This window comes from Bombina bombina, chromosome 1 (genome assembly GCF_027579735.1).
Source record: "Bombina bombina isolate aBomBom1 chromosome 1, aBomBom1.pri, whole genome shotgun sequence".
NCBI lineage: Eukaryota > Metazoa > Chordata > Amphibia > Anura > Bombinatoridae > Bombina > Bombina bombina.
The window spans coordinates 854,657,178-854,683,740 of NC_069499.1; the positions used below are offsets into that span (position 1 = coordinate 854,657,178).

The 26,563-nt window shown below is 39.9% G+C and overlaps 1 protein-coding gene across 4 annotated transcripts in view; it reads right to left on the reverse strand.

Moving 5' to 3' along the window:
- RBL2 (RB transcriptional corepressor like 2) overlaps positions 1–26,563 on the reverse strand; it is a 194,340-nt gene that overhangs the window by 29,613 nt on the left and 138,164 nt on the right. For all 4 annotated transcript variants that reach the window (XM_053699499.1, XM_053699498.1, XM_053699497.1 and 1 more), the window contains 5 exons: positions 24,717–24,973; positions 23,267–23,443; positions 16,792–16,863; positions 12,073–12,166; positions 10,312–10,517 (listed from right to left, as the gene is read on the reverse strand). In XM_053699499.1, coding sequence (XP_053555474.1) covers positions 10,312–10,517; positions 12,073–12,166; positions 16,792–16,863; positions 23,267–23,443; positions 24,717–24,973 — 806 coding nt within the window. The remainder of the gene's footprint in view (positions 1–10,311; positions 10,518–12,072; positions 12,167–16,791; positions 16,864–23,266; positions 23,444–24,716; positions 24,974–26,563) is intronic.

Genomic DNA, 26,563 nt, shown 5'->3' on the forward strand with positions numbered 1-26,563 from the left:
TCCTTCTTCGAAGAAGGATTAGGACACAGAGAAGGAACAACAATTTCCTGGTTAATATTCCTTTTAGACACAACCTTAGGAAGAAAACCGGGTTTGGTACGCAAAACTACCTTATCTGCATGGAAAATCAGGTAAGGTGAATCACACTGCAAGGCAGATAACTCTGAAACTCTTCGAGCAGAAGAGATAGCTACCAAAAACAAAACTTTCCAAGATAAAAGCTTAATATCTATGGAATGTAAAGGTTCAAACGGAACCCCCTGAAGTACTGAAAGAACTAAGTTTAGACTCCAAGGCGGAGCCACAGGTCTATAGACAGGCTTGATTCTGACTAAAGCCTGAGTAAACGCTTGAACGTCTGGTGCTTCTGCCAGACGCTTGTGTAAAAGGATAGACAAAGCAGATATCTGTCCTTTTAAAGAACTAGCAGGCAATCCTTTCTCTAATCCTTCTTGGAGAAAGGACAATATCCGAGGAATCCTAATCTTACTCCATGAGTAACCCTTGGATTCACACCAACAAAGATATTTTCGCCATATCTTATGGTAGATTTTCCTGGTGACAGGCTTTCTAGCCTGAATCAGAGTATCTATAACCGACTCAGAGAAACCACGCTTTGATAGAATTAAGCGTTCAATCTCCAAGCAGTCAGACGCAGAGAAATTAGATTTGGATGCTTGAAAGGACCTTGTATTAGAAGGTCCTGCCTCATTGGCAAAGTCCATGGTGGGACAGATGACATGTCCACTAGGTCTGCATACCAACCACGCAGGCGCTATCAGAATCACTGAAGCCTTCTCCTGCTTGATTCTGGCGACCAGACGAGGGAGGAGAGGAAACAGTGGAAAAACATAAGCCAGATTGAAGGACCAAGGCGCTGCTAGAGCATCTATTAGCACCGCCTGGGGATCCTGGGACCTAGACCCGTAGAGAGGAAGTTTGGTGTTCTGACGGGACGCCATCAGATCCAACTCCGGAGTGCCCCAACTATTAGACTTGGTTCTTTGGAAAGTCGGCGCCTGAATTAAGATGTCGTCTAAATAAGGCGCCACTGCTATGCTCCGCGGTCTTAGAACCGCCAGGAGGGACCCTAGCATCTTTGTAAAAATTCTGGGAGCAGTGGCCAACCCGAAGGGAAGAGCCACAAACTGATAATGCTTGCCCAGAAAAGCGAACCTGAGAAACTGGTGATGATCTTTGTGGATAGGAATGTGCAGATATGTATCCTTTAGATCCACGGTAGTCATATATTGACCTTCCTGGATCATTGGTTGTCCGAATGGTCTCCATCTTGAATGATGGGACTCTGAGGAATCTGTTTAGAATTTTGAGATCCAGGATTGGTCTGAAAGTTCCTTCTTTTTTGGGAACCACAAACAGATTTGAGTAAAAACCCAGCCCTTGTTCCGCAATTGGGACAGGGTGGATCACTCCCATTGTATGTAGATCTTCTACACAGCGTAAAAACGCCTCTTTCTTTGTCTGGTCTGTAGACAGACGAGAAATGAGGAACCTTCCCCTTGGAGGAGAGTCCTTGAATTCTAGAAGATATCCCTGGGATACAATCTCTAATGCCCAGGGATCGTGTACATCTCTTGCCCAGGCCTGAGCGAAGAGAGAGAGTCTGCCCCCTACTAGATCTGGTCCCGGATCGGGGGCTACCCCTTCATGCTGTCTTGGTGGCAGCTGCAGGCTTTTTGGCCTGTTTACCCTTGTTCCAGCCCTGGTAAGGTTTCCAGGCTGCCCTGGGTTGTGAAGCGTTACCCTCTTGCTTTGCAGCAGGGGAGGATGAAGCGAGACCGCTCCTGAAATTCCGAAAGGAACAAAAATTATTTTGTTTATTCTGTGTCTTAAAGGACTTGTCCTGAGGGAGAGCATGGCCTTTACCCCCAGTGATTTCTGAAATAATCTCTTTCAATTCAGGCCCAAAGAGGGTCTTTCCTTTGAAAGGGATGTTCAAGAGCTTGGATTTTGACGACACATCGGCCGACCAGGACTTTAGCCATAGCGCCCTGCGCGCCAAAATGGCGAAACCTGAATTTTTTGCCGCTAACTTAGCTAGTTGGAAAGCGGCATCTGTGATAAAAGAATTAGCCAGCTTTAGAGCCTTAATTCTGTCCATAATGTCCTCATATGAGGTCTCCGTCTGGAGCGCATCTTCCAGCGCCTCAAACCAGAAAGCAGCTGCAGTAGTTACAGGAATAATGCACGCAATAGGTTGGAGAAGAAAACCTTGTTGAACAAAAATTTTCTTAAGTAAACCCTCTAGCTTTTTATCCATAGGGTCAACTGTCTTCAATTGGTATGGTTGTGCGTTTACCAAGTGAAGAAACAGCCCCCTCCACCTTAGGGACCGTCTGCCACGAGTCCCGCATGGGGTCAGATATGGGGAACATTTTCTTAAAAACAGGAGGGGGAACAAAGGGAACACCTGGTCTATCCCACTCCCTAGTAACGATATCTGCAATCCTCTTAGGGACCGGAAACGCATCAGTGTAAACAGGAACCTCTAGGTACTTGTCCATTTTACACAATTTCTCTGGAACCACCATAGGGTCGCAGTCATCCAGAGTAACCAATACCTCCCTGAGCAATAAGCGGAGGTGTTCTAGTTTCAATTTAAAAGCCAATGTATCTGAATCTGTCTGAGGAGAAACCTTTCCTGAATCGGAAATTTCTCCCTCAGACATCAAATCCCTCGCCCCCACTTAAGAGCGTTGTGAGGGTATATCGGATACGGCTACTAAAGCGTCAGGATGCTCATAATCTGTTCTTAAAACAGAGCTATCGCGCTTTGCAGGTAACACGGGCAGTTTAGATAAGAATACTGAGAGGGAATTATCCATGACTGCCGCCAATTCTTGTAAGGTAAAAGAGTTAGACGCACTAGAGGTGCTAGGCGTCGCTTGAGCAGGCGTAACTGGTTGTGACACTTGGGGAGAGGTTGACGGGCTACCCTCGTTACCTTCAGTCTGAGAATCATCTTGGGCCACATTTTTAAGTGCAACAATATGATCTTTAAAGTGTATAGACATATCAGTACAAGTGGGACACATTCTGAGAGGGGGTTCCACCATGGCTTGTAAACACATTGAACAAGGAATTTCCTTGGTGTCAGACATGTTTAACAGACTAGTAGTATACACAAACAGGCTTGGAAATCACTTTAATCAAAGAAAAACATACTTTGAAAAAAACGGTACTGTGCCTTTAAGAGATAAAAAAAGGCACACAATTTTGCAAAACAGTGAAAAATGCAGTAAACTTTTCGAAATTTTTACAGTATATGCCTAAAGCCTTAGTAAGATTGAACCACTAGCAATAAAAACGATTAACCCCTTAATGCCCAAACCGGATCAACATTAAGCCAACAACCGGTTAAAAAACTCTACAGCACTTTGCCACAGCTCTGCTGTGGCCCTAACTGCCCTTAGGGACCAGATTTGGGGGGAAAAGCGTCTTATAGGCCCTCAAACTGCAGCAGGACCCTCCATGTGAAGCAGCATGAACTTCTATTCAATTTTAACTGCGCATCTGAGGCGCGACATTAGGCCCCTCCCACTCTACTCCGGAGCTGTGAGGCCTAAAGAAACACTCCTGAGTGATTAAATATAGCCATGTGGGTAACAACCCCTGAAAGAAACCCAAAGGGACCTTCAAAGTGTCTTACAAAACTATATTTTCAATAAAAAAATTGTTTGCCCTGAATTAGTGTCAACCAGCATAAACTAGCCCTGTTATGTAAGCTTGCAATTCCTTACTGAGTCTCTGAACACAGCTTACCCTCCCTTCATGGGGATATTGTCAGTCTCTTCTAGCATTATCACAGTCTTGTCTAGAAATAAATGACTGAACATACCTTATTGCAGCCTAACCTGCAAACCGTTCCCCCCAACTGAAGTTTTCTGGTACTCCTCAGTGCTGTGTGGGAACAAGCAGTGGATTTTAGTTACAACATGCTAAAATCATCTTCCTCTCGGCAGAAATCTTCATCTCTTTTCTGCTAGAGAGTAAATAGTACAAACCGGTACCATTTAAAATAACAAACTTTTGCTTGAAGAAAATAAAAACTACAATTCTAACACCACATTCACATTGGGAAGGAGAATATCCCACAAGTAAAGGATGAATCCGTGGACTGGATACACCTTACAAGAGAAAAAAAAATAGGAAATCTAAAAATGCAACTTTGATGATGTCACAGGAATTGTGGCCTTGATAAAACAAGCAGTTAAAAAACAGAATTTATGTTTACCTGATAAATTACTTTCTCCAACGGTGTGTCCGGTCCACGGCGTCATCCTTACTTGCGGGATATTCTCCTCCCCAACAGGAAATGGCAAAGAGCCCAGCAAAGCTGGTCACATGATCCCTCCTAGGCTCCGCCTACCCCAGTCATTCGACCGACGTTAAGGAGGAATATTAGCATAGGAGAAACCATATGGTACCGTGGTGACTGTAGTTAAAGAAAATAAATTATCAGACCTGATTAAAAAAACCAGGGCGGGCCGTGGACCGGACACACCGTTGGAGAAAGTAATTTATCAGGTAAACATAAATTCTGTTTTCTCCAACATAGGTGTGTCCGGTCCACGGCGTCATCCTTACTTGTGGGAACCAATACCAAAGCTTTAGGACACGGATGAAGGGAGGGAGCAAATCAGGTCACCTAAATGGAAAGCACCACGGCTTGCAAAACCTTTCTCCCAAAAATAGCCTCAGAAGAAGCAAAAGTATCAAACTTGTAAAATTTGGTAAAAGTGTGCAGTGAAGACCAAGTCGCTGCCCTACATATCTGATCAACAGAAGCCTCGTTCTTGAAGGCCCATGTGGAAGCCACAGCCCTAGTGGAATGAGCTGTGATTCTTTCGGGAGGCTGCCGTCCGGCAGTCTCGTAAGCCAATCTGATGATGCTTTTAATCCAAGAAGAGAGAGAGGTAGAAGTTGCTTTTTGACCTCTCCTTTTCCCGGAATAAACAACAAACAAGGAAGATGTTTGTCTAAAATCCTTTGTAGCATCTAAATAGAATTTTAGAGCGCGAACAACATCCAAATTGTGCAACAAACGTTCCTTCTTTGAAACTGGTTTCGGACACAGAGAAGGTACGATAATCTCCTGGTTAATGTTTTTGTTAGAAACAACTTTTGGAAGAAAACCAGGTTTAGTACGTAAAACCACCTTATCTGCATGGAACACCAGATAAGGAGGAGAACACTGCAGAGCAGATAATTCTGAAACTCTTCTAGCAGAAGAGATTGCAACCAAAAACAAAACTTTCCAAGATAATAACTTAATATCAACGGAATGTAAGGGTTCAAACGGAACCCCCTGAAGAACTGAAAGAACCAAATTGAGACTCCAAGGAGGAGTCAAAGGTTTGTAAACAGGCTTAATTCTAACCAGAGCCTGAACAAAGGCTTGAACATCTGGCACAGCTGCCAGCTTTTTGTGAAGTAACACAGACAAGGCAGAAATCTGTCCCTTCAGGGAACTTGCAGATAATCCTTTTTCCAATCCTTCTTGAAGGAAGGATAGAATCTTAGGAATCTTAACCTTGTCCCAAGGGAATCCTTTAGATTCACACCAACAGATATATTTTTTCCAAATTTTGTGGTAAATCTTTCTAGTTACAGGCTTTCTGGCCTGAACAAGAGTATCGATAACAGAATCTGAGAACCCTCGCTTCGATAAGATCAAGCGTTCAATCTCCAAGCAGTCAGCTGGAGTGAAACCAGGTTCGGATGTTCGAACGGACCCTGAACAAGAAGGTCTCGTCTCAAAGGTAGCTTCCAAGGTGGAGCCGATGACATATTCACCAGATCTGCATACCAAGTCCTGCGTGGCCACGCAGGAGCTATCAAGATCACCGACGCCCTCTCCTGATTGATCCTGGCTACCAGCCTGGGGATGAGAGGGAACGGCGGGAACACATAAGCTAGTTTGAAGGTCCAAGGTGCTACTAGTGCATCCACTAGAGCCGCCTTGGGATCCCTGGATCTGGACCCGTAGCAAGGAACTTTGAAGTTCTGACGAGAGGCCATCAGATCCATGTCTGGAATGCCCCACAGCTGAGTGACTTGGGCAAAGATTTCCGGATGGGGTTCCCACTCCCCCGGATGCAATGTCTGACGACTCAGAAAATCCGCTTCCCAATTTTCCACTCCTGGGATGTGGATAGCGGACAGGTGGCAGGAGTGAGACTCCGCCCATAGAATGATTTTGGTCACTTCTTCCATCGCCAGGGAACTCCTTGTTCCCCCCTGATGGTTGATGTACGCAACAGTTGTCATGTTGTCTGATTGAAACCGTATGAACTTGGCCCTCGCTAGCTGAGGCCAAGCCTTGAGAGCATTGAATATCGCTCTCAGTTCCAGAATATTTATCGGTAGAAGAGATTCTTCCCGAGACCAAAGACCCTGAGCTTTCAGGGATCCCCAGACCGCGCCCCAGCCCATCAGACTGGCGTCGGTCGTGACAATGACCCACTCTGGTCTGCGGAATGTCATCCCTTGTGACAGGTTGTCCAGGGACAGCCACCAACGGAGTGAGTCTCTGGTCCTCTGATTTACTTGTATCTTCGGAGACAAGTCTGTATAATCCCCATTCCACTGACTGAGCATGCACAGTTGTAATGGTCTTAGATGAATGCGCGCAAAAGGAACTATGTCCATAGCCGCTACCATCAACCCGATCACTTCCATGCACTGAGCTATGGAAGGAAGAGGAACGGAATGAAGTATCCGACAAGAGTCTAGAAGCTTTGATTTTCTGGCCTCTGTCAGAAATATCCTCATTTCTAAGGAGTCTATTATTGTTCCCAAGAAGGGAACCCTTGTTGACGGAGATAGAGAACTCTTTTCCGCGTTCACTTTCCATCCGTGAGATCTGAGAAAGGCCAGGACGATGTCCGTGTGAGCCTTTGCTTGAGGAAGGGACGACGCTTGAATCAGAATGTCGTCCAAGTAAGGTACTACAGCAATGCCCCTTGGTCTTAGCACAGCTAGAAGGGACCCTAGTACCTTTGTGAAAATCCTTGGAGCAGTGGCTAATCCGAAAGGAAGCGCCACGAACTGGTAATGCTTGTCCAGGAATGCGAACCTTAGGAACCGATGATGTTCCTTGTGGATAGGAATATGTAGATACGCATCCTTTAAATCCACCGTGGTCATGAATTGACCTTCCTGGATGGAAGGAATAATAGTTCGAATGGTTTCCATCTTGAACGATGGAACCTTGAGAAACTTGTTTAAGATCTTGAGATCTAAGATTGGTCTGAACGTTCCCTCTTTTTTGGGAACTATGAACAGATTGGAGTAGAACCCCATCCCTTGTTCTCTTAATGGAACAGGATGAATCACTCCCATTTTTAACAGGTCTTCTACACAATGTAAGAATGCCTGTCTTTTTATGTGGTCTGAAGACAACTGAGACCTGTGGAACCTCCCCCTTGGGGGAAGTCCCTTGAATTCCAGAAGATAACCTTGGGAGACTATTTCTAGCGCCCAAGGATCCAGAACATCTCTTGCCCAAGCCTGAGCGAAGAGAGAGAGTCTGCCCCCCACCAGATCCGGTCCCGGATCGGGGGCCAACATTTCATGCAGTCTTGGTAGCAGCGGCAGGTTTCTTGGCCTGCTTTCCCTTGTTCCAGCCTTGCATTGGTCTCCAAGCTGGCTTGGCTTGAGAAGTATTACCCTCTTGCTTAGAGGACGTAGCACCTCGGGCTGGTCCGTTTCTACGAAAGGGACGAAAATTAGGTTTATTTTTTGCCTTGAAAGGCCGATCCTGAGGAAGGGCGTGGCCCTTACCCCCAGAGATATCAGAGATAATCTCTTTCAAGTCAGGGCCAAACAGCGTTTTCCCCTTGAAAGGAATGTTAAGTAGCTTGTTCTTGGAAGACGCATCAGCCGACCAAGATTTCAACCAAAGCGCTCTGCGCGCCACAATAGCAAACCCAGAATTCTTAGCCGCTAACCTAGCCAATTGCAAAGTGGCGTCTAGGGTGAAAGAATTAGCCAATTTGAGAGCATTGATTCTGTCCATAATCTCCTCATAAGGAGGAGAATCACTATCGACCGCCTTTATCAGCTCATCGAACCAGAAACATGCGGCTGTAGCGACAGGGACAATGCATGCAATTGGTTGTAGAAGGTAACCCTGCTGAACAAACATCTTTTTAAGCAAACCTTCTAATTTCTTATCCATAGGATCTTTGAAAGCACAACTATCCTCTATGGGTATAGTGGTGCGTTTGTTTAAAGTGGAAACCGCTCCCTCGACCTTGGGGACTGTCTGCCATAAGTCCTTTCTGGGGTCGACCAAAGGAAACAATTTTTTAAATATGGGGGGAGGGACGAAAGGAATACCGGGCCTTTCCCATTCTTTATTAACAATGTCCGCCACCCGCTTGGGTATAGGAAAAGCTTCTGGGAGCCCCGGCACCTCTAGGAACTTGTCCATTTTACATAGCTTCTCTGGGATGACCAACTTGTCACAATCATCCAGAGTGGATAATACCTCCTTAAGCAGAATGCGGAGATGTTCCAACTTAAATTTAAATGCAATCACATCAGGATCAGCCTGTTGAGAAATGTTCCCTGAATCAGTAATTTCTCCCTCAGACAAAACCTCCCTGGCCCCATCAGACTGGGTTAGGGGCCCTTCAGAGATATTAGTATCAGCGTTGCCATGCTCTTCAGTATCTAAAACAGAGCAGCCGCGCTTACGCTGACAAGTGTTCATTTGGGCTAAAATGTTTTTGACAGAATTATCCATTACAGCCGTTAATTGTTGCATAGTAAGGAGTATTGGCGCGCTAGATGTACTAGGGGCCTCCTGAGTGGGCAAGACTCGTGTAGACGAAGGAGGGAATGATGCAGTACCATGCTTACTCCCCTCACTTGAGGAATCATCTTGGGCATCATTGTCATTATCACATAAATCACATTTATTTAAATGAATAGGAATTCTGGCTTCCCCACATTCAGAACACAGTCTATCTGGTAGTTCAGACATGTTAAACAGGCATAAACTTGATAACAAAGTACAAAAAACGTTTTAAAATAAAACCGTTACTGTCACTTTAAATTTTAAACTGAACACACTTTATTACTGCAATTGCGAAAAAACATGAAGGAATTGTACAAAATTCACCAAATTTTCACCACAGTGTCTTAAAGCCTTAGAAGTATTGCACACCAAATTTGGAAGCTTTAACCCTTAAAATAACGGAACCGGAGCCGTTTTAAGCTTTAACCCCTTTACAGTCCCTGGTATCTGCTTTGCTGAGACCCAACCAAGCCCAAAGGGGAATACGATACCAAATGACGCCTTCAGAAAGTCTTTTCTAAGTATCAGAGCTCCACACACATGCGACTGCATGCCATGCCTCTCAAAAACAAGTGCGCCACACCGGCGCGAAAATGAGGCTCTGCTTATGCTTTGGGAAAGCCCCTAAGGAATAAGGTGCCTAATACAGTGCCTGCCGATATTCTTATATCAAAAAACCCAGATAAAATGATTCCTCAAGGCTAAATATGTGTTAATAATGAATCGATTTAGCCCAGAAAAGTCTACAGTCTTAATAAGCCCTTGTGAAGCCCTTATTTATGATCGTAATAAACATGGCTTACCGGATCCCATAGGGAAAATGACAGCTTCCAGCATTACATCGTCTTGTTAGAATGTGTCATACCTCAAGCAGCAAGAGACTGCATACTGTTCCCCCAACTGAAGTTAATAGCTCTCAACAGTCCTGTGTGGAACAGCCATGGATTTTAGTTACGGTTGCTAAAATCATTTTCCTCATACAAACAGAAATCTTCATCTCTTTTCTGTTTCTGAGTAAATAGTACATACCAGCACTATTTCAAAATAACAAACTCTTGATTGAATAATAAAAACTACAGTTAAACACTAAAAAACTCTAAGCCATCTCCGTGGAGATGTTGCCTGTACAACGGCAAAGAGAATGACTGGGGTAGGCGGAGCCTAGGAGGGATCATGTGACCAGCTTTGCTGGGCTCTTTGCCATTTCCTGTTGGGGAGGAGAATATCCCGCAAGTAAGGATGACGCCGTGGACCGGACACACCTATGTTGGAGAAATAATAGTTTTGCAGATGTGCTAGCACTAGAGAAACCTATTTTAAAGAGCATTCTCTGATTTCACTAAGTGAAATGGATCAATAAAAATGTCAGTAAACAAGATGACAACAGACCAGAGATTTATGTACTTTATAAACTGATCAGAGATTTCTGAAATAACATGTTGCTATAAGACTTTATAAAGGCCGGCTGCCCATGGAACACTTACAGAATTAGTCTGAGAGTATCTCATGGCAAAGGTTTTGATTTTCTCGGTGTAAATATTATTGTAGAACTGAACAAGATCGCCCCTCTCTTTTTCATCCACATCACTGTTGGCTGCAGTCACTCCTTTAGTAGTCTGCGGGGATGTTCGGTGTGGTGTTATGGGTAATGTGCTGCTAGATCTCATTATGGGAGTGAACTCACTGCTGCCTGCAAATAAAGGGTTCATAGTCAATGCTCCGTAGGAGGTTTGCAAATGCCAACAAAATGCCCAATGAGATCAAATTTATGACAGTATCATTAGTGTAACATATTCAGGGAAAATCTGTCTGAAAGAAAGAAAGAAAACCTCTAACACAATAGACAGCAGATTCATTTATTAATTAATTTATAATAATAATAATAATTTATAAGTAGTTAAGCAGCAATAAATAAAAAATCAATAGTACAAGTTTAAAGTAACATTTAATTTATTATTTATTAAATGTGTAATGTATCATACATACAAAGCTTACAAATTCATATTAATGACCAGTAACACATTTAAATGGACATGAAGGAATGCATGAAGTTTGATCCCCTCAGAGACATTCTTTGCTTAACCTGCTTGAAGCAGAGGAGGTGTCCTTGCCCTGCTCACTTGTTTTAGTCTAGGAATTACATGACAAAAAGACCAGACCCCTATCTCCTAACATAACTTTATATGAAAGAGGGGTAAACAATCCAGTAAGGGTTAACTTAGATTAAATCCTGCTGAGCACCTCTGATCTCCGCCTACCTCTATGATTAGGCAAAGAACTACTGGGATGGTGGGGGAAGTGGGAGGGATATTTGAATGCTCTGTTTGGGATGTCTTTACCTCCTCCTGGTGGCCAGGTGATGTATTTTCCAATAGTAAGAATAAGAATCGTGGACTCTCACTACCATTAGGAAGAAATAGGTTGTTTAACCCCCCTATTGTATCAGTCTACTATGTGAATTTTAGGGTGTTCTAAGCTGTAAAAGAGACTCCAGCACTCCCTCATAAGCACCACAATGGAGGAACTCTCCTCTTGTTTAAAAGGGAAGAAGCAAATCTTTCAAATAAAGGACCACACATCCAGATAGCTATTAGCTGATTAACATTACAACAGCAATCTCAAGACAAAACCATACATTTTGAACACAATTATGATGCTGAGTAGACCTCTCTGCCCTTCATAATATGAATGATGAAGTAAGCGAATCTCAGGTGACTAACAAACAAAACCTGACAGAACTGGTCCTATGTTGGAGTCTTACAACTCTAAATAAGCCCTCATGATGGTATTCTCCTGTTTCAAATTATGTAAGGGGCTTTATGTAATTATACAGTCATGTGATCATCATAGTAATAATGATCACCTGGCAGCAACAAATATTCTCATTCTATTTATTAGAGGCAGGGCTTCTAGACCATTGGTTTTCAAAGGAAATACACGTTTGAGATCTTACAAATTGGAGAAGTGGGTGAATGTAAACATAGTTATCATAATATGGAAAAATACAGATAGGGTGATTTATTGTTGGAAATATTTATGTCTGGTGTTTTTTTCTTCTTCTTCTTCTTTGTGGGGCAGGGGCAAGGTTATTTATACATTGTGAAAATGAATTGTCCCAGAATGAAATCAGACATTTGTACAGTTTTTATATATATTTAATATATCATGGTTAGAAGAAGCACCAACTTAATACTTCGTATTACATGCTATTTTGTTGGTTTAAAAAAAGTTACAAGACTTCTTACTGAGATCTTTGTGGCTGTCTGTTGGAGAGTCCGTCTGGCAATCGCTGCTCCCAGAATGTCTCCTCTGCCTCTTTAAGAGGACATTTCTATAAACCTATGTGAGTTAGAAAGTAATATGCAGAATTGAAAGTCTTATACATCAGATATAAATTAAAACTAATAATATCATACAACTGCACCAAATTAGACATTTCGTTAACCCTTTTACTGCTAAGCCTTTTCACAACCCTATGCTAAGGAAAATTGTGAGCATTTTTTGCATTTAAACACAACTGGAAGTCAAATCTCAGTGAGTGACCAATGCAAATAATATATTTGTTTGTTTTCAACAGGCTAAACAGATTCAGAATATACCATTATTATATTTATATTTCATGGCATGTGAGATATTTGCAGCCAAAAAAATTAAAAATAAAATTTATATTTAAGTAGAGATTTGATTGAGTAAATAATATTGAAAATGGACAAACGTTAAAGCAAAAAAATAGGAAAATTGCTGTATTTACAGACATTAATGTTTAACTTGCATGTATTTTCAAATGCAAGTTCATTATGTCTTGTCTATGTACAAGAGATTTATATACTTTTATTTCTTCCCTAAATAAATAAAAAACAAAATTGTGAAAATGGCCAAGTGACTACTGCTTGTCATCAGTGATAGCCACATGTGAAATAGGGGCCCATATGGACTTGCAGGGGTTATATTATAAACTAGAAAGGCCCCTAGTAAAAACACTTTTCTTCTTTCAAGGTAATCACTGTTACTATAGTGACCACCTGGCTATACAGACAAAGTTCATTTTTTTTTTTAGATAGGGACTTATCTACTATGAAATAAACATTATTAGAGGTCTCAAGACATAACAGATTTTTTTTATTGAGTACCATTCCCAGTGCTGTGTTTTTCCTTTTAAAAAAAGTAGATCTGGGTGTTTGTGACTTTTAATGTCGTCATTTGAAATATCAGGTGATTCTTTTAAAAAGTTTTTTTTTTAAGTCTATGGCTAGTAAGGGAGCTGAGATTAAGGCGTTTAAAAAGCCTCCCTCCCATCCAGCTCCCTTACCTGCCTCTCAGTTCTTGGTCCCGTCCCCTCTGTGATGTCACCACAAATGTTCGTGGTGACATCACCAGCCCATGTAGCTCTGGGAATGCTGCCCACTATTACCACCACTAATGAGGCCTGCAGTGCGAGGAATAGCCAATCACAGCGTCTGATCAGTGATTCCCATTCATGACAAGAACAGGTTGTCAGGCGCTCTAAGGCAGAGATCTGCAAAGCGACCCATCCTCATCATATGCATAGAAGCAGTTATAGATCTTTGCCACTTACATTGTAACATTTACTTACTTCACAAACTATCCTATTATTGTTAGAAAATACAGTTTAAAATTGAAATATTGTATTTGAATGAAATCTCAACACAATAGCACGGTTATTTGTATACATATAGAAGTACGTTTTTAAAAATGATAGAACTTTGTGTTTCTGTCAATATACATTATTTTTACAAGTAACTTGCTGTAAACACTTCTGTTACTTTACTGATATGTGAATACTTAGGAAACAATACAGAATTAAAAAAACATAAATAAAGGCAACTGGCAGCAATGTTAAAATGTATTAAAAGACATAAGTCGAAAATGAAAGTGCTCTAGTTATAGAACATTTTACTATTGTACTGTTGCTTGTATATAACAGTGTTTATCCTCTGAACATAGTTAAAGTCAGCTCAACTACAACAATGCACAAATGAGACCAAGCTGAACACATCTGGGGCGAGATTACATATGCGGCGTAGGTTTCAGCCCAAAAGCTGAAATTCATGCCGCCCGTAAGTTCACCTTGCACATCGGGTGAATCACATATACGGTGCTGGCATATCAGACACTGCTGTAAATCGGATAAACCAGCAGAAATAACCATTTCTGGAGTCGCCAGTGAATTACAGCAGTATATTATCTGCCGGCGCCTAAGTAAAAAACAAAAAAAAGTTTAAAACGCACGTAAAAGTCTAACCTGCCTCCCAAAAATGAACCCGACACGTCAAAATCCCTAATCCGCCATCCCCCCACATCGCAACTAATAATAAAATGTATTAACCTCTAAACTACCAACCCCCCACAATACAGACTACTTATTTAAACTATTAACTCCTAATCCGCCAACCCCCACATCGCAAACTAGCTAATAAACGTATTAACCTCTAAACCACCATCCCCCACAACGCAAAGTACCTATTAACACTATTAACCCCTAAAGCGCCACCCCCCACAACTCAAAATACCTAATTACCCTATTAACCCTTAACCTGCCAACCCGCTACAAGGCAATCTACCTAATTAACCTATTAAGCCCTAAACCGCCTTCCCCCCACAACGCAAAGTCCCTAATTACCCTATTAACCCCTAATCTGCCAACCCCCCACAACGTAATCTACCTAATTAACCTATTAACCCCTAAATCACCCTAAACCACCATACCCCACAACGCAAAGTGTTAATCTTACCACTAAGCCCCTAACCTAACACCCCCTAAGTTATCCCCAATTAAATAAAATTAAAAAGACTATCTCCCTAAAAAATAAATTAAAACTTACCAAAATAAAAAATCCTAACAACATTAAAATAAAAAACCCTAACATTACATTAAAAAAACACCTAAGATTAAATTAAAATAAAAAATCTAATATTACAAAAATAAAAAATCTAAAATTACAGAAAAAAATCAACTAAATTAGCCAAAATATTTTTTTAAACCTAATCTAATACCCCTATAAAAACAAAAAAGCCACCGCAAAATAACCCCCACCAATCTAACACTAAACTACCAATAACCCTTAAAAGGGCCTTTTGTAGGGCATTGCCCTGAAGAAATCAGCTCTTTTCTATAAAAAATACAAACTAACCCCTAACAGTAAAACCCCCCACCCACCCAACCCCCCAAAATAAAAAAGACCTAACTCTAAAAAAGTCAAACCTACCCATTACCCCTAAAGGGGCATTTTTATGGGCATTGCCCTTAAAAGGGCAATCAGCTCTTTTACTGCCCATTAAAAATATCTTCCAGGCCAAGCAAAGTCTTCATCCAGGCGGCAAAGATCTTCTTCCAGGGCGGCACCACCTTCCATCTTCATCCTAGTGGCACGGAGGCGGAGCGGGAACAGCGCCTGCACAGACATCCGATGTGGAGGGTCCTCTTCATGCAATCGTCCGCCGCACACTGAAGATTGAATGCAAGGTACCCGCTTTATATTGGGGTACCTTGCATTCCTATTGGCTGAAATTTTCAAATCAGCCAATAAGATAACAGCTACTGAAATCATATTGGCTGATTTGAAAATTTCAGCCAATAGGAATACAAGGTACGCCAATATAAAACGGGTACCTTGCATTCAATCTTCAAAGTGCGGTGGACGATTGCATTAAGAGGACCCTCCACGCTGGATGTCGCTGCTGCCGCCGCAATTCCAGCTCTGCATCGCCGGGATGAAGATGGAAGATAGTGCCAAAAAAAGATCTTCGTCACCTGGATGAAGACTTTGCTCCGCATGGAAGAAGATGGATTTACGAAATTCAGGAATGGTGAGTACATTTTTTGGGGTTAGTGTTAGGCTTTTTTTTTTTTTTTTTAGGGTGTTTTTCTTTTTTTAGATTAGAGCTTTTTTGTTTTTTAATGGGCACTAAAGAGCTGATTGCCCTTTTTAAGGGCAATGCCCATACAAATGCCCCTTTAGAGACAATGGGTAGCTTCGTTTTTTTTTTAGAGCTAGGTCTTTTTTATTTTGGGGGGTTGTAATGTTAGGGGTAATTAGTAATTTTTTATGTAAAAGAGCTGTAAAACTTTAAGGCAATGCCCTACAAAAGACCCTTTTAAGGGATATTGGTAGTTTAGTCTTTCATTTTTTTATTTTGGATAATTTATTTTATTTTTTTCTGTTATCTTAGATTTTATTTATTTTTTGTAATCTTAATTTAATCTTAATTTTTTGTTATGTAAAGTTAGAATTTTTTATTTTAATGTTAAATTAGGATTTTTTAAATGTTGATATTTTTAATTAATTTTGTAGTAAGAGAGTCTTTTTTTTTATTTTATGTAATTGAGGTTATATTAAGGGGTGTTAGGTTAGGGGATTTAGTGATTAGATTAATACTTTGCATTGTGGGCGGATGGGGGTTTAGTGGTTAAAAGGTTAATTAGGTAGATTGCATTGTGGGTGGATGACCCTTTAGGGGTTAATAGTTTAATTAGGTAGATTGCACTGTGGGGGTTTGGCAATTTAGGGGTTAATAGTTTTAATAGGTAGTTAGCGATGTGGAGGGTTGGCGGATTAGGGGTTAATAGTATAATTAGATACTTTGCGTTTTGGGTGGGTGGAGGATTAGGGGTTAATACATTTTATTTAGTTTTTGCGGTGGGGGTATGGCAGTTGATATTGCGCATGAATTAGGTGTTTGATAATAGAAGTAAATTGGAAAATTGATCAAATTTGCATGTTCTATCGGAATCATGAAAGTGTAATTTTGACTTTCATGTCCCTTTACTTTGATTTAAATTAGGATAACCATCCAATGTTGTATTAAAATGAGAAGTGACATAATAATCATATTCTAGTAAAATAATTTTGCTTTGGAAAGCACAGTTAGGCCCCTACCTCAGTAAAAAATATTAAGCAACATATCCCCAAACCACTACAAACAGCTGTAAGCAATTCACTTACATCACTCTTGGCGTGAGGCTGTGTGCGATAACATTTCATAATGTTGGTAAATGTTTTATCTTCTTTAGTCACCTGCACAAAATACAGAACAGAACAAGATTGTGGTTAAACAGTAACAATAATCCAAGTTCATGATGGCTGGATTATTTTACCCACCACAGTTTACAGAAATGCTATGTTCTACTACAGTAGGGACAGAGAGATTATAACGGTAATGTGTCACTTCCTCTTTATCATCCACTAAATAAAGATGTGCTTTATTTATTTCACCATACATAAAGGAACAGTAAGGTTAATATGGAACTTCTATCATTTAGACAGAGCATACAATTTAAAAAAAAACAACTCTTGAATTTACTTCTCTCATCAAATTTGCTTCATTTACTTGATATCCTTTGTTGAAGGGTGAACCTAGGTAGGCTGATAGGAGCGTGTCTTTACAACAGCAGTGTCTGCAACAATGTTTGCAGCAATGTTTTACAATGTTACAAATACTGTTGCCATAGAGCGCTAAAAGACACATATACACTTCTGAGTATCTATCAGCCCATCTAGGTTTACTCTTCAACAGAGGATACCAAGAGACTTAAGCAAATTTGATAATAGAAGTAAAGTGGAAATTTATTTTATACCACATGTTCTGTCTGAATTATGAAAGTGACTTTAATGTCCCTTTAAACAAAGCCAACCTGTTTGTGCAAGAGCCAGTCCTACCTCCACTCTCAGCTATGTTTGTTGGCCATATTCCTTCTACTCTATGGAATTCAAGAGACTGGCATCTTCTTTGATTACTGGCAGAACTTCTTCTTTTTTTTTTTTAAGTCTGACAACTAAACCGCCCTACACACGCAGAACAGCACTTCAGCCTTTTAGAAAATGAGCAAGCCCTAAAAGTGCACCCTATAGAGCAGAATGGCTTTAGTCCATAGAGCCTTGGAGGCCGAATTATCAAGTGTCTGTCGGATCTGATCCAACAGTGCGGATCAGGTCCGACAGACATCGCTGAATGCGGAGAGCAATAAGCTCTCTGTATTCAGCATTGCACTAGCAGCTCACAAGAGCTGCTGGTGCAACACCGCCCCCTGCAGATTCGCGGCCAATCGGCCGCCAGCAGGGAGGTGTCAATCAACCCGATCGTACTCGATCGGGTTGAATTGTGGCGATTCCTGTCCGCCTCATCAGAGCAGGCGGACAGGGTTATGAAGCAGAGGTCTTTAGAACGCCGCTCCATAACTTGAGTTTCTGGCGAGTCTGAAGATATGTATATGTATATATATATATTTATATTTGTAGGAAGAGTGGTATTCAGGCGCACTGTTCAAAAGATTAATAACCAATATATTAATAATGGTACTAGAGTAGTAGGTGTGCTGAAAGGCTTGAAGAATTTTTTTTTTAATTCTATGCAATATAATATAATATATCTAGTACAAGTACAAGTATTTGTACCAGCAGCGTCTGAATGAGGGTGTACCAATCAGGTCAAATAGTGGACCTAAAGATATTTTTTGTCCTTGCTTCACAGTTAAGGTACTAGTAATTCACTTAATATGACATCATAGAGTTCACAAAGTTCACAAAATTCACAGGTGTAATAAGTCCCAATGATCAAGTAGATTATGTAGGATAATTTTCCTCTGATGAAGAAGATCCCACATCACGGTTGACTGGGAGCTGAGTGAATAACCAAGCACACTAAAAGGAAGGAGAAAGAAACCTCTACCATACTGAGGCCTAGATTTGGAGTTCGGCGGTAGCCGTCAAAACCAGCGTTAGAGGCTCCTAACGCTGGTTTTGGCCGCCCGCTGGTATTTGGAGTCAGTGATTAAAGGGTCTAACGCTCACTTTTCAGCCGCGACTTTTCCATACCGCAGATCCCCCTACGCCATTTGCGTAGCCTATCTTTTCAATGGGATCTTTCTAACGCTGGTATTTAGAGTCGTTTCGACAAGATTCCAGCCGCCTGAAAATAGCAGGAGTTAAGAGCTTTCTGGCTAACGCCGGTTCATAAAGCTCTTAACTACTGTACCCTAAAGTACACTAACACCCATAAAATACCTATGTACCCCTAAACCGAGGTCCCCCCACACCGCCGCCACTCGATTAAAATTTTTAACCCCTAATCTGCCGACCGCCACCTACGTTATACTTATGTACCCCTAATCTGCTGCCCCTAACCCCGCCGACCCCTTTATTACATTTATTAACCCCTAACTTGCCCCCCACAACGTCGCCGCCAGCTACTTAAAATAATTAACCCCTAATCTTCCGACCGCAAATCGCCGCCACCTACGTTATCCCTATGTACCCCTAATCTGCTGCCCTAACATCGCCGACCCCTATATTATATTTATTAACCCCTAATCTGCCCCCCTCAACGTCGCCGACACCTGCCTACACTTATTAACCCCTAATCTGCCGAGCGGACCTGAGCGCTACTATAATAAATGTATTAACCCCTAATCCGCCTCACTAACCCTATCATAAATAGTATTAACCCCTAATCTGCCCTCCCTAACCGCCGACACCTACCTTCAATTATTAACCCCTAATCTGCCGACCGGAGCTCACCGCTATTCTAATAAATGTATTAACCCCTAAAGCTAAGTCTAACCCTAACACTAACACCCCCCTAAGTTAAATATAATTTTTATCTAACGAAATAAATTAACTCTTATTAAATAAATTATTCCTATTTAAAGCTAAATACTTACCTGTAAAATAAATCATAATATAGCTACAATATAAATTATAATTATATTATAGCTATTTTAGGATTAATATTTATTTTACAGGCAACTTTGTTATTATTTTAACCAGGTAAAATAGCTATTAAATAGTTAAGAACTATTTAATAGTTACCTAGTTAAAATAATAACAAATTTACCTGTAAAATAAATCCTAACCTAAGATATAATTAAACCTAACACTACCCTATCAATAAAATAATTAAATAAACTACCTACAATTACCTACAATTAACCTAACACTACACTATCAATAAATTAATTAAACACAATTCCTACAAATAAATACAATTAAATAAACTAGCTAAAGTACAAAAAATAAAAAAGAACTAAGTTACAGAAAATAAAAAAATATTTACAAACATAAGAAAAATATTACAACAATTTTAAACTAATTACACCTACTCTAAGCCCCCTAATAAAATAACAAAGCCCCCCAAAATAAAAAATTCCCTACCCTGATCGGAACAGCCAATAGAATGCGAGCTCAATCTGAATGGCTGATTGGATCAGCCAATCGGATTGAACTTGATTCTGATTGGCTGATTCCATCAGCCAATCAGAAAATTCCTACCTTAATTCCGATTGGCTGATAGAATCCTATCAGCCAATCGGAATTCGAGGGACGCCATCTTGGATGACGTCCCTTAAAGGAACAGTCATTCGTCGTTCAGTCGTCGGTCCGGATGGATGTTCCGCGCTGGAGGTCTTCAGGATCCTGCCGCTTCGCTCCGGATGGAAGAAGATCGAAGATGCCGCTTGGAGAAGATGTTTGCCGGTCCGGATGTCCTCTTCTTGCCGGATAGGAGGAAGACTTTGGAGCCTCTTCTGGACCGGATTATGGATCGCCAACCCCCGCTTGGGTTGGATGAAGATCTTGGAGCCAGGACGGATCGGTGATACCCGGTGAGGTGAAGATAAGGTAGGAAGATCTTCAGGGGCTTAGTGTTAGGTTTATTTAAGGGGGGTTTGGGTTAGATTAGGGGTATGTGGGTGGTGGGTTGTAATGTTGGGGGGGGGGGGGGGTATTGTATGTTTTTTTTTACAGGCAAAAGAGCTGAAATTCTTGGGGCATGCCCCGCAAAGGGCCCTGTTCAGGGCTGGTAAGGTAAAAGAGCTTGTAACTTTTTTAATTTAGAATAGGGTAGGGAATTTTTTATTTTGGGGGGCTTTGTTATTTTATTAGGGGGCTTAGAGTAGGTGTAATTAGTTTAAAATTGTTGTAATATTTTTCTTATGTTTGTAAATATTTTTTTATTTTCTGTAACTTAGTTCTTTTTTATTTTTTGTACTTTAGCTAGTTTATTTAATTGTATTTATTTGTAGGAATTGTGTTTAATTAATTTATTGATAGTGTAGTGTTAGGTTAATTGTAGGTAATTGTAGGTAGTTTATTTAATTATTTTATTGATAGGGTAGTGTTAGGTTTAATTATATCTTAGGTTAGGATTTATTTTACAGGTAAATTTGTTATTATTTTAACTAGGTAACTATTAAATAGTTCTTAACTATTTAATAGCTATTTTACCTGGTTAAAATAATAACAAAGTTGCCTGTAAAATAAATATTAATCCTAAAATAGCTATAATATAATTATAATTTATATTGTAGCTATATTATGATTTATTTTACAGGTAAGTATTTAGCTTTAAATAGGAATAATTTATTTAATAAGAGTTAATTTATTTCGTTAGATAAAAATTATATTTAACTTAGGGGGGTGTTAGTGTTAGGGTTAGACTTAGCTTTAGGGGTTAATACATTTATTATAGTAGCGGTGAGGTCCGCTCGGCAGATGAGGGGTTAATAATTGAAGGTAGGTGTCGGCGATGTTAGGGAGGGCAGATTAGGGGTTAATACTATTTATGATAGGGTTAGTGAGGCTGATTAGGGGTTAATAACTTTATTATAGTAGCGCTCAGGTCCGCTCGGCAGATTAGGAGTTAATAAGTGTAGGCAGGTGTCGGCGACGTTGAGGGGGGCAGATTAGGGGTTAATAAATATAATATAGGGGTCGGCGATGTTAGGGCAGCAGATTAGGGGTACATAGGGATAACGTAGGTTGCGGCGGTTTACGGAGCGGCAGATTAGGGGTTAAAAAAAATATGCAGGTGTCAGCGATAGCGGGGGCGGCAGATTAGGGGTTAATAAGTGTAAGGCTAGGGGTGTTTAGACTCGGGGTACATGTTAGAGTGTTAGGTGCAGACGTAGGAAGTGTTTCCCCATAGCAAACAATGGGGCTGCGTTAGGAGCTGAACGCTGCTTTTTTGCAGGTGTTAGGTTTTTTTTCAGCTCAAACAGCCCCATTGTTTCCTATGGGGGAATCGTGCACGAGCACGTTTTTGAGGCCGGCCGCGTCCGTAAGCAACTCTGGTATCGAGAGTTGCATTTGCGGTAAAAATGCTCTACGCTCCTTTTTTGGAGCCTAACGCAGCATTTGTTTGAACTCTCGATACCAGAGTTAATTTTATGGTGCGGCCAGAAAAAAGCCCGCAGAGCGTTAACAGCCCTTTTACCGCCGAACTCCAAATCTAGGCCTAAGGAAGCAGGAAAGCAGTGTTTTCATACCACACTAAAGAGGCAGAGAAGCAACGGTTCCAGATTGCTGAGGGACAACTATACTAAAGACGTTTTCCACTTACCTCATAGGATTGAGGTAATATCTAGTAAGTGGGCATTCATTTACTACATAAGGATTAGACAAGAAAACTATCATTTGTTTATCCTACATAATCTACTTGAACATTGGGACTTATTACACCTGTGAATTTTGTGAACTCTATGATGTCATATTAAGTGAATTACTAGTACCTTAACTGTGAAGCAAGGACAAAAAATATCTTTAGGTCCACTATTTGACCTGATTGGTACACCCTCATTCAGACGCTGCTGGTACAAATACTTGTACTAGATATATTATATTATATTGCATAGAATTAAAAAAAAAAAAAAAAAAAAAATTCTTCAAGCCTTTCAGCACACCTACTACTCTAGTACCATTATTAATATATTGGTTATTAATCTTTTGAACAGTGAGCCTGAATACCACTCTTCCTACAAATAGTTTTCTCCGCTTATTGAAATAGGACAAAGCAGGGTGGGGACCCTGCAAGTGCCCTCATTTTAGGTATAAGGGCAGCCAGTTCATTCATCCACATAACAATTTATATACCTCTCGGGGGGGACACCTAGCGCTGAATTACCCTTTGCTCTCTTTTCACACATATATATTTATATATATATATTTATATGCTGCTTATGAAATATCACTTAAACAGCTGTCTGTAAAATAAAAACATCCCGTTGTAGAAGGACTATAAAGATAGTATCTAATTCAGATGCTTGTCCCAAGGCTGATAAAGGAATATGAATTTGTCACTTTCTTTTGAGGACGTTTACTCTGAAGTCTTGTGAGATCACAATGAAATCCCATAAGATTATAGTAAAATTCCATACGATTACAGCAAAGAAAAGTATGAATTTAACACTGATAGCGTTGATAAGGGATTTGCTGGGGTTTTTTTTATTTTCACTGTACAGATTGAAGTAGAAAAAATATGCTGAATGGCAACTGCTCACTAATATACATCATAAAGCTTTTTCAATTCACAACTACATCAATCACAAAGGTTTTACGTGTAGTTTACTGGTTTTGGAAAAAAATAAAAACATGCGTATTAGGTGTAGTGACTATCATCCTATTATTATGGCTATTAATACAATATTACCTTAGCCATAACATACACAGCACACATTATGAGCTGATCTAAGTGACGATCCTTCATAAGATCAGGGCAATGGACAAGGGAGTATTCAAAGCAAGTCCAGATCTTTTTGCGCAGCTCATCAGCAATATCCAGCTTCTGGCAGAGATCACGGAGACGGGTGCTGGCAAGATTATAAACCTAAATGTACGACAGTGAATTAAATTAAGTTTACGGGATAACAGTACATAGTTTCTAATGTTAAATATAAAGATAAATTAATACCCAGAGTTCACTGGTTTATTGGTAACAGTGTATACAGAGTAATTCTAGGGGAAAGCAAGTGGGAGTTAGGGTATAAAAAACTACAATGTGCAACCTGTATTTAGTTTATGAAGAAGTGTTTATCATATCAGCAGGTGTAATATATAGTGTTATTATGTATATTGGACACACTGAAAGTTAGGACAGGTGTAAACCATACAAGGGGAGGGAAATAATCGCGCTAGGTTTAGGGGCTCCACAAATTTGTCTTGCTCAGGGTCCCACAGGCTATGAGAAACATAACGAAGAGTAACATTTTCCAAATTAAGATTACCATGTACACAGACATGTCCCATCCAGAGTATATACAATGTAACACGATTTGCTACATATATATGAAGCTTGCAAAAACAGCACTTTATATTCCGTTTGATCTCATATAGGACTAGTAAATTGCTACAGATTTTTACTAGAATTAATAGTAGCCAGTGTTTGTAAAGTGTGTGGTACCACATTGCAAAGGATAATATCTTTTTCACTTTGAAGTTTGATATATTTCCAGCATGGGTGCAAAGCTTCTTAACAGCTGATCACTAGGTCTGGACTATTAATTTGTGGCACACATACAGAGCTAACAAAATGAACAATTTATATAAAATTTACCATAGTCAATGTTAAAAATCTGAAGGTGCTTTATATGTTTTTCTACAAGACCCATGTCTAGATCAAATTGTTTTTGGCCCTCTAGTTTGCTTTTATTGGGAATTGAATCAGCAAATATGCTATTTTAATGTTTAACATTACAGGTTTAAAACATTGTGGTAGGGGATAACATATTATAGAGACCTAGCCATAAAAATAATGATAGCTCAATCATAAAACAACTGAGGCAGTAAAACCCATCAATATAAACCAGCATTTGGATGTTCTTATAACCACATATATTCAGTGTCAAGTTCATAGTACACTGTACTAATGCTGGCAAATCAACCACAGTGTTGTGTTATCCCATAAGTAATTATTTATTATCTATGAAATATTCAGTTGTGTCTCTAAACTTGGTTTTGCTATGGATAATTTTGTATTATGTGTATATTGCTGTAATTATAACCATGTAATGTTGATGTTATATCCCTGTTGCAAATCTGAGATGTGCTAACCAAAAAAGAATCTAAATAGAACTACAAAGCCCTCTGATCAAGCCCCATACCTTTCTGGTGAAGAGCGACAAGGAGCCAGCCTTCTTCAGCTTACTGCTGGCTGAGCTTTGCTTGGCCTTTTGGTCAGGAGATGGTGGGTTCTGAGGCACAGTGGTGACCTGCCCTGTGACCTGCATCTGCTGAGTGTTCAGAGGTCCGGTCAATGCTTGGGCAGAGAGAGGCTGTAGCGAGCTTGACACACCATGAGTCTGACCACTCATGTTTACCTGTACCAGTAAGGTGATCCTGCCACTCTCATTGTCAATACCTGAGAAGAGAGAGGATGATTATAAAAATAATTCAGACTGTTTAAACTGACCAACTACATAACCAAAGGTAATTACAATGTTCATAAAGCAGAAAGTAAGAAAAAATAATCAAGGTCCATCATTAGACCAACAACAGCCATGTAACTGATGATGATGCAATGTTTACAAAACATGACATCTGAAACATCAGCATATTAAATGGTTTTCCTTTTCACCTATAATTCCTCTTCTGAAGTAATATTGAGATTTCAAGGCTTAGTACCACTTTTCACTTTGAATGGCCATGTGTTTAGGTTCTTCTCTGTGGGCTACTGAAAAGCCACGGAGGCTGACACAATCATCATATATAATTATATATTACAAAGGAAATCTAGAAGTGAAAACTCATTGGGCTTGATTCTCTAAAACTCTACCATTAGCTAGTATGGAAAGAAATATTATTCTGAACCTTAGATAAGCAGACCTCACTCAGTTCTCTAGAAAACAAGTGCTAAACCTGGAAGTCAAACTGGATACCGAGCTGTCTCCCATAGAAAGTACTTTGCAATAAAGAATCGTGCAGGAAGAGTGAATGAGAAAGGGAGCAAACCTCACTTATAGCAACATTTTCTTTTAAGCACATACCAATCAAATTAAGCCATTTTCAGTATACTTTACCTTGTATTTCCTTCTAGTATTGCACATATGTCTTTCTCTACCAGCAGGGCTAGATTACGAGTGGCGCGCTAACTGTTGCACACAAGCTAAAATGGTTTATCTCGGCGCTTTGTGTGCATTGGAAGTAGTGTGTGTATTACAAGTTGAAAGTAAATGCGCTAGCTGGAGCGCAATTGAATTTAATGCGTGTCGGGATATTGCAACTTCAGAGCAGTGGTTAACTGTTGCGCTTGACTAAAAAGTTGTACAAAAAAACATTAAAAATACATTTAAAAGAACAGTTTTATTTGGCAATAAAAAGTTATAAGGGCTCAAAGATATGAGGTTTTAGGTGTAAGAAAAAAGGCAAAGGGTTTTAATGAAGAGACACATACATATACATGTCTAAATATGTATTTGTATGTATATATACATGTATATATATATATATATATATATATATATATATATATATGTATATATATATATATATATGTCTAAATGTGCTTCTCTCTGTATGTATGTGTATATATATATACTGTATATACTGTATACATAAATATATATATATATTTATGCGTGTGTACAGATGTATTTATATGTATACATATGGGTATATATATATGTGCATTGGAGTCCTTTGCAGTAGCTGAAATATTCATATTTAATAGTGTTTAGAGAGGGGGAGAGAGGGGGGGGGAGAGAAAAACTGAGAGGGGGAGATCTATTTTTTTTACCAAAAAAACATCAGATATATGTAGAAATATGTATTTATGAATAAAATAAATAGAACATATTCTGCAATGTGAAAAGCATTGGAATGTGAAATATTAATACTTCATGTCAGGTTAGCGCACTTGAGAAAATGCGATCAGGTTTGCGCATGAGTAAGGGTGTTTTCCCCATTTTTCATGCTTTATTGAAGTCTATGGGGGAATGTGTTAACGATGTTG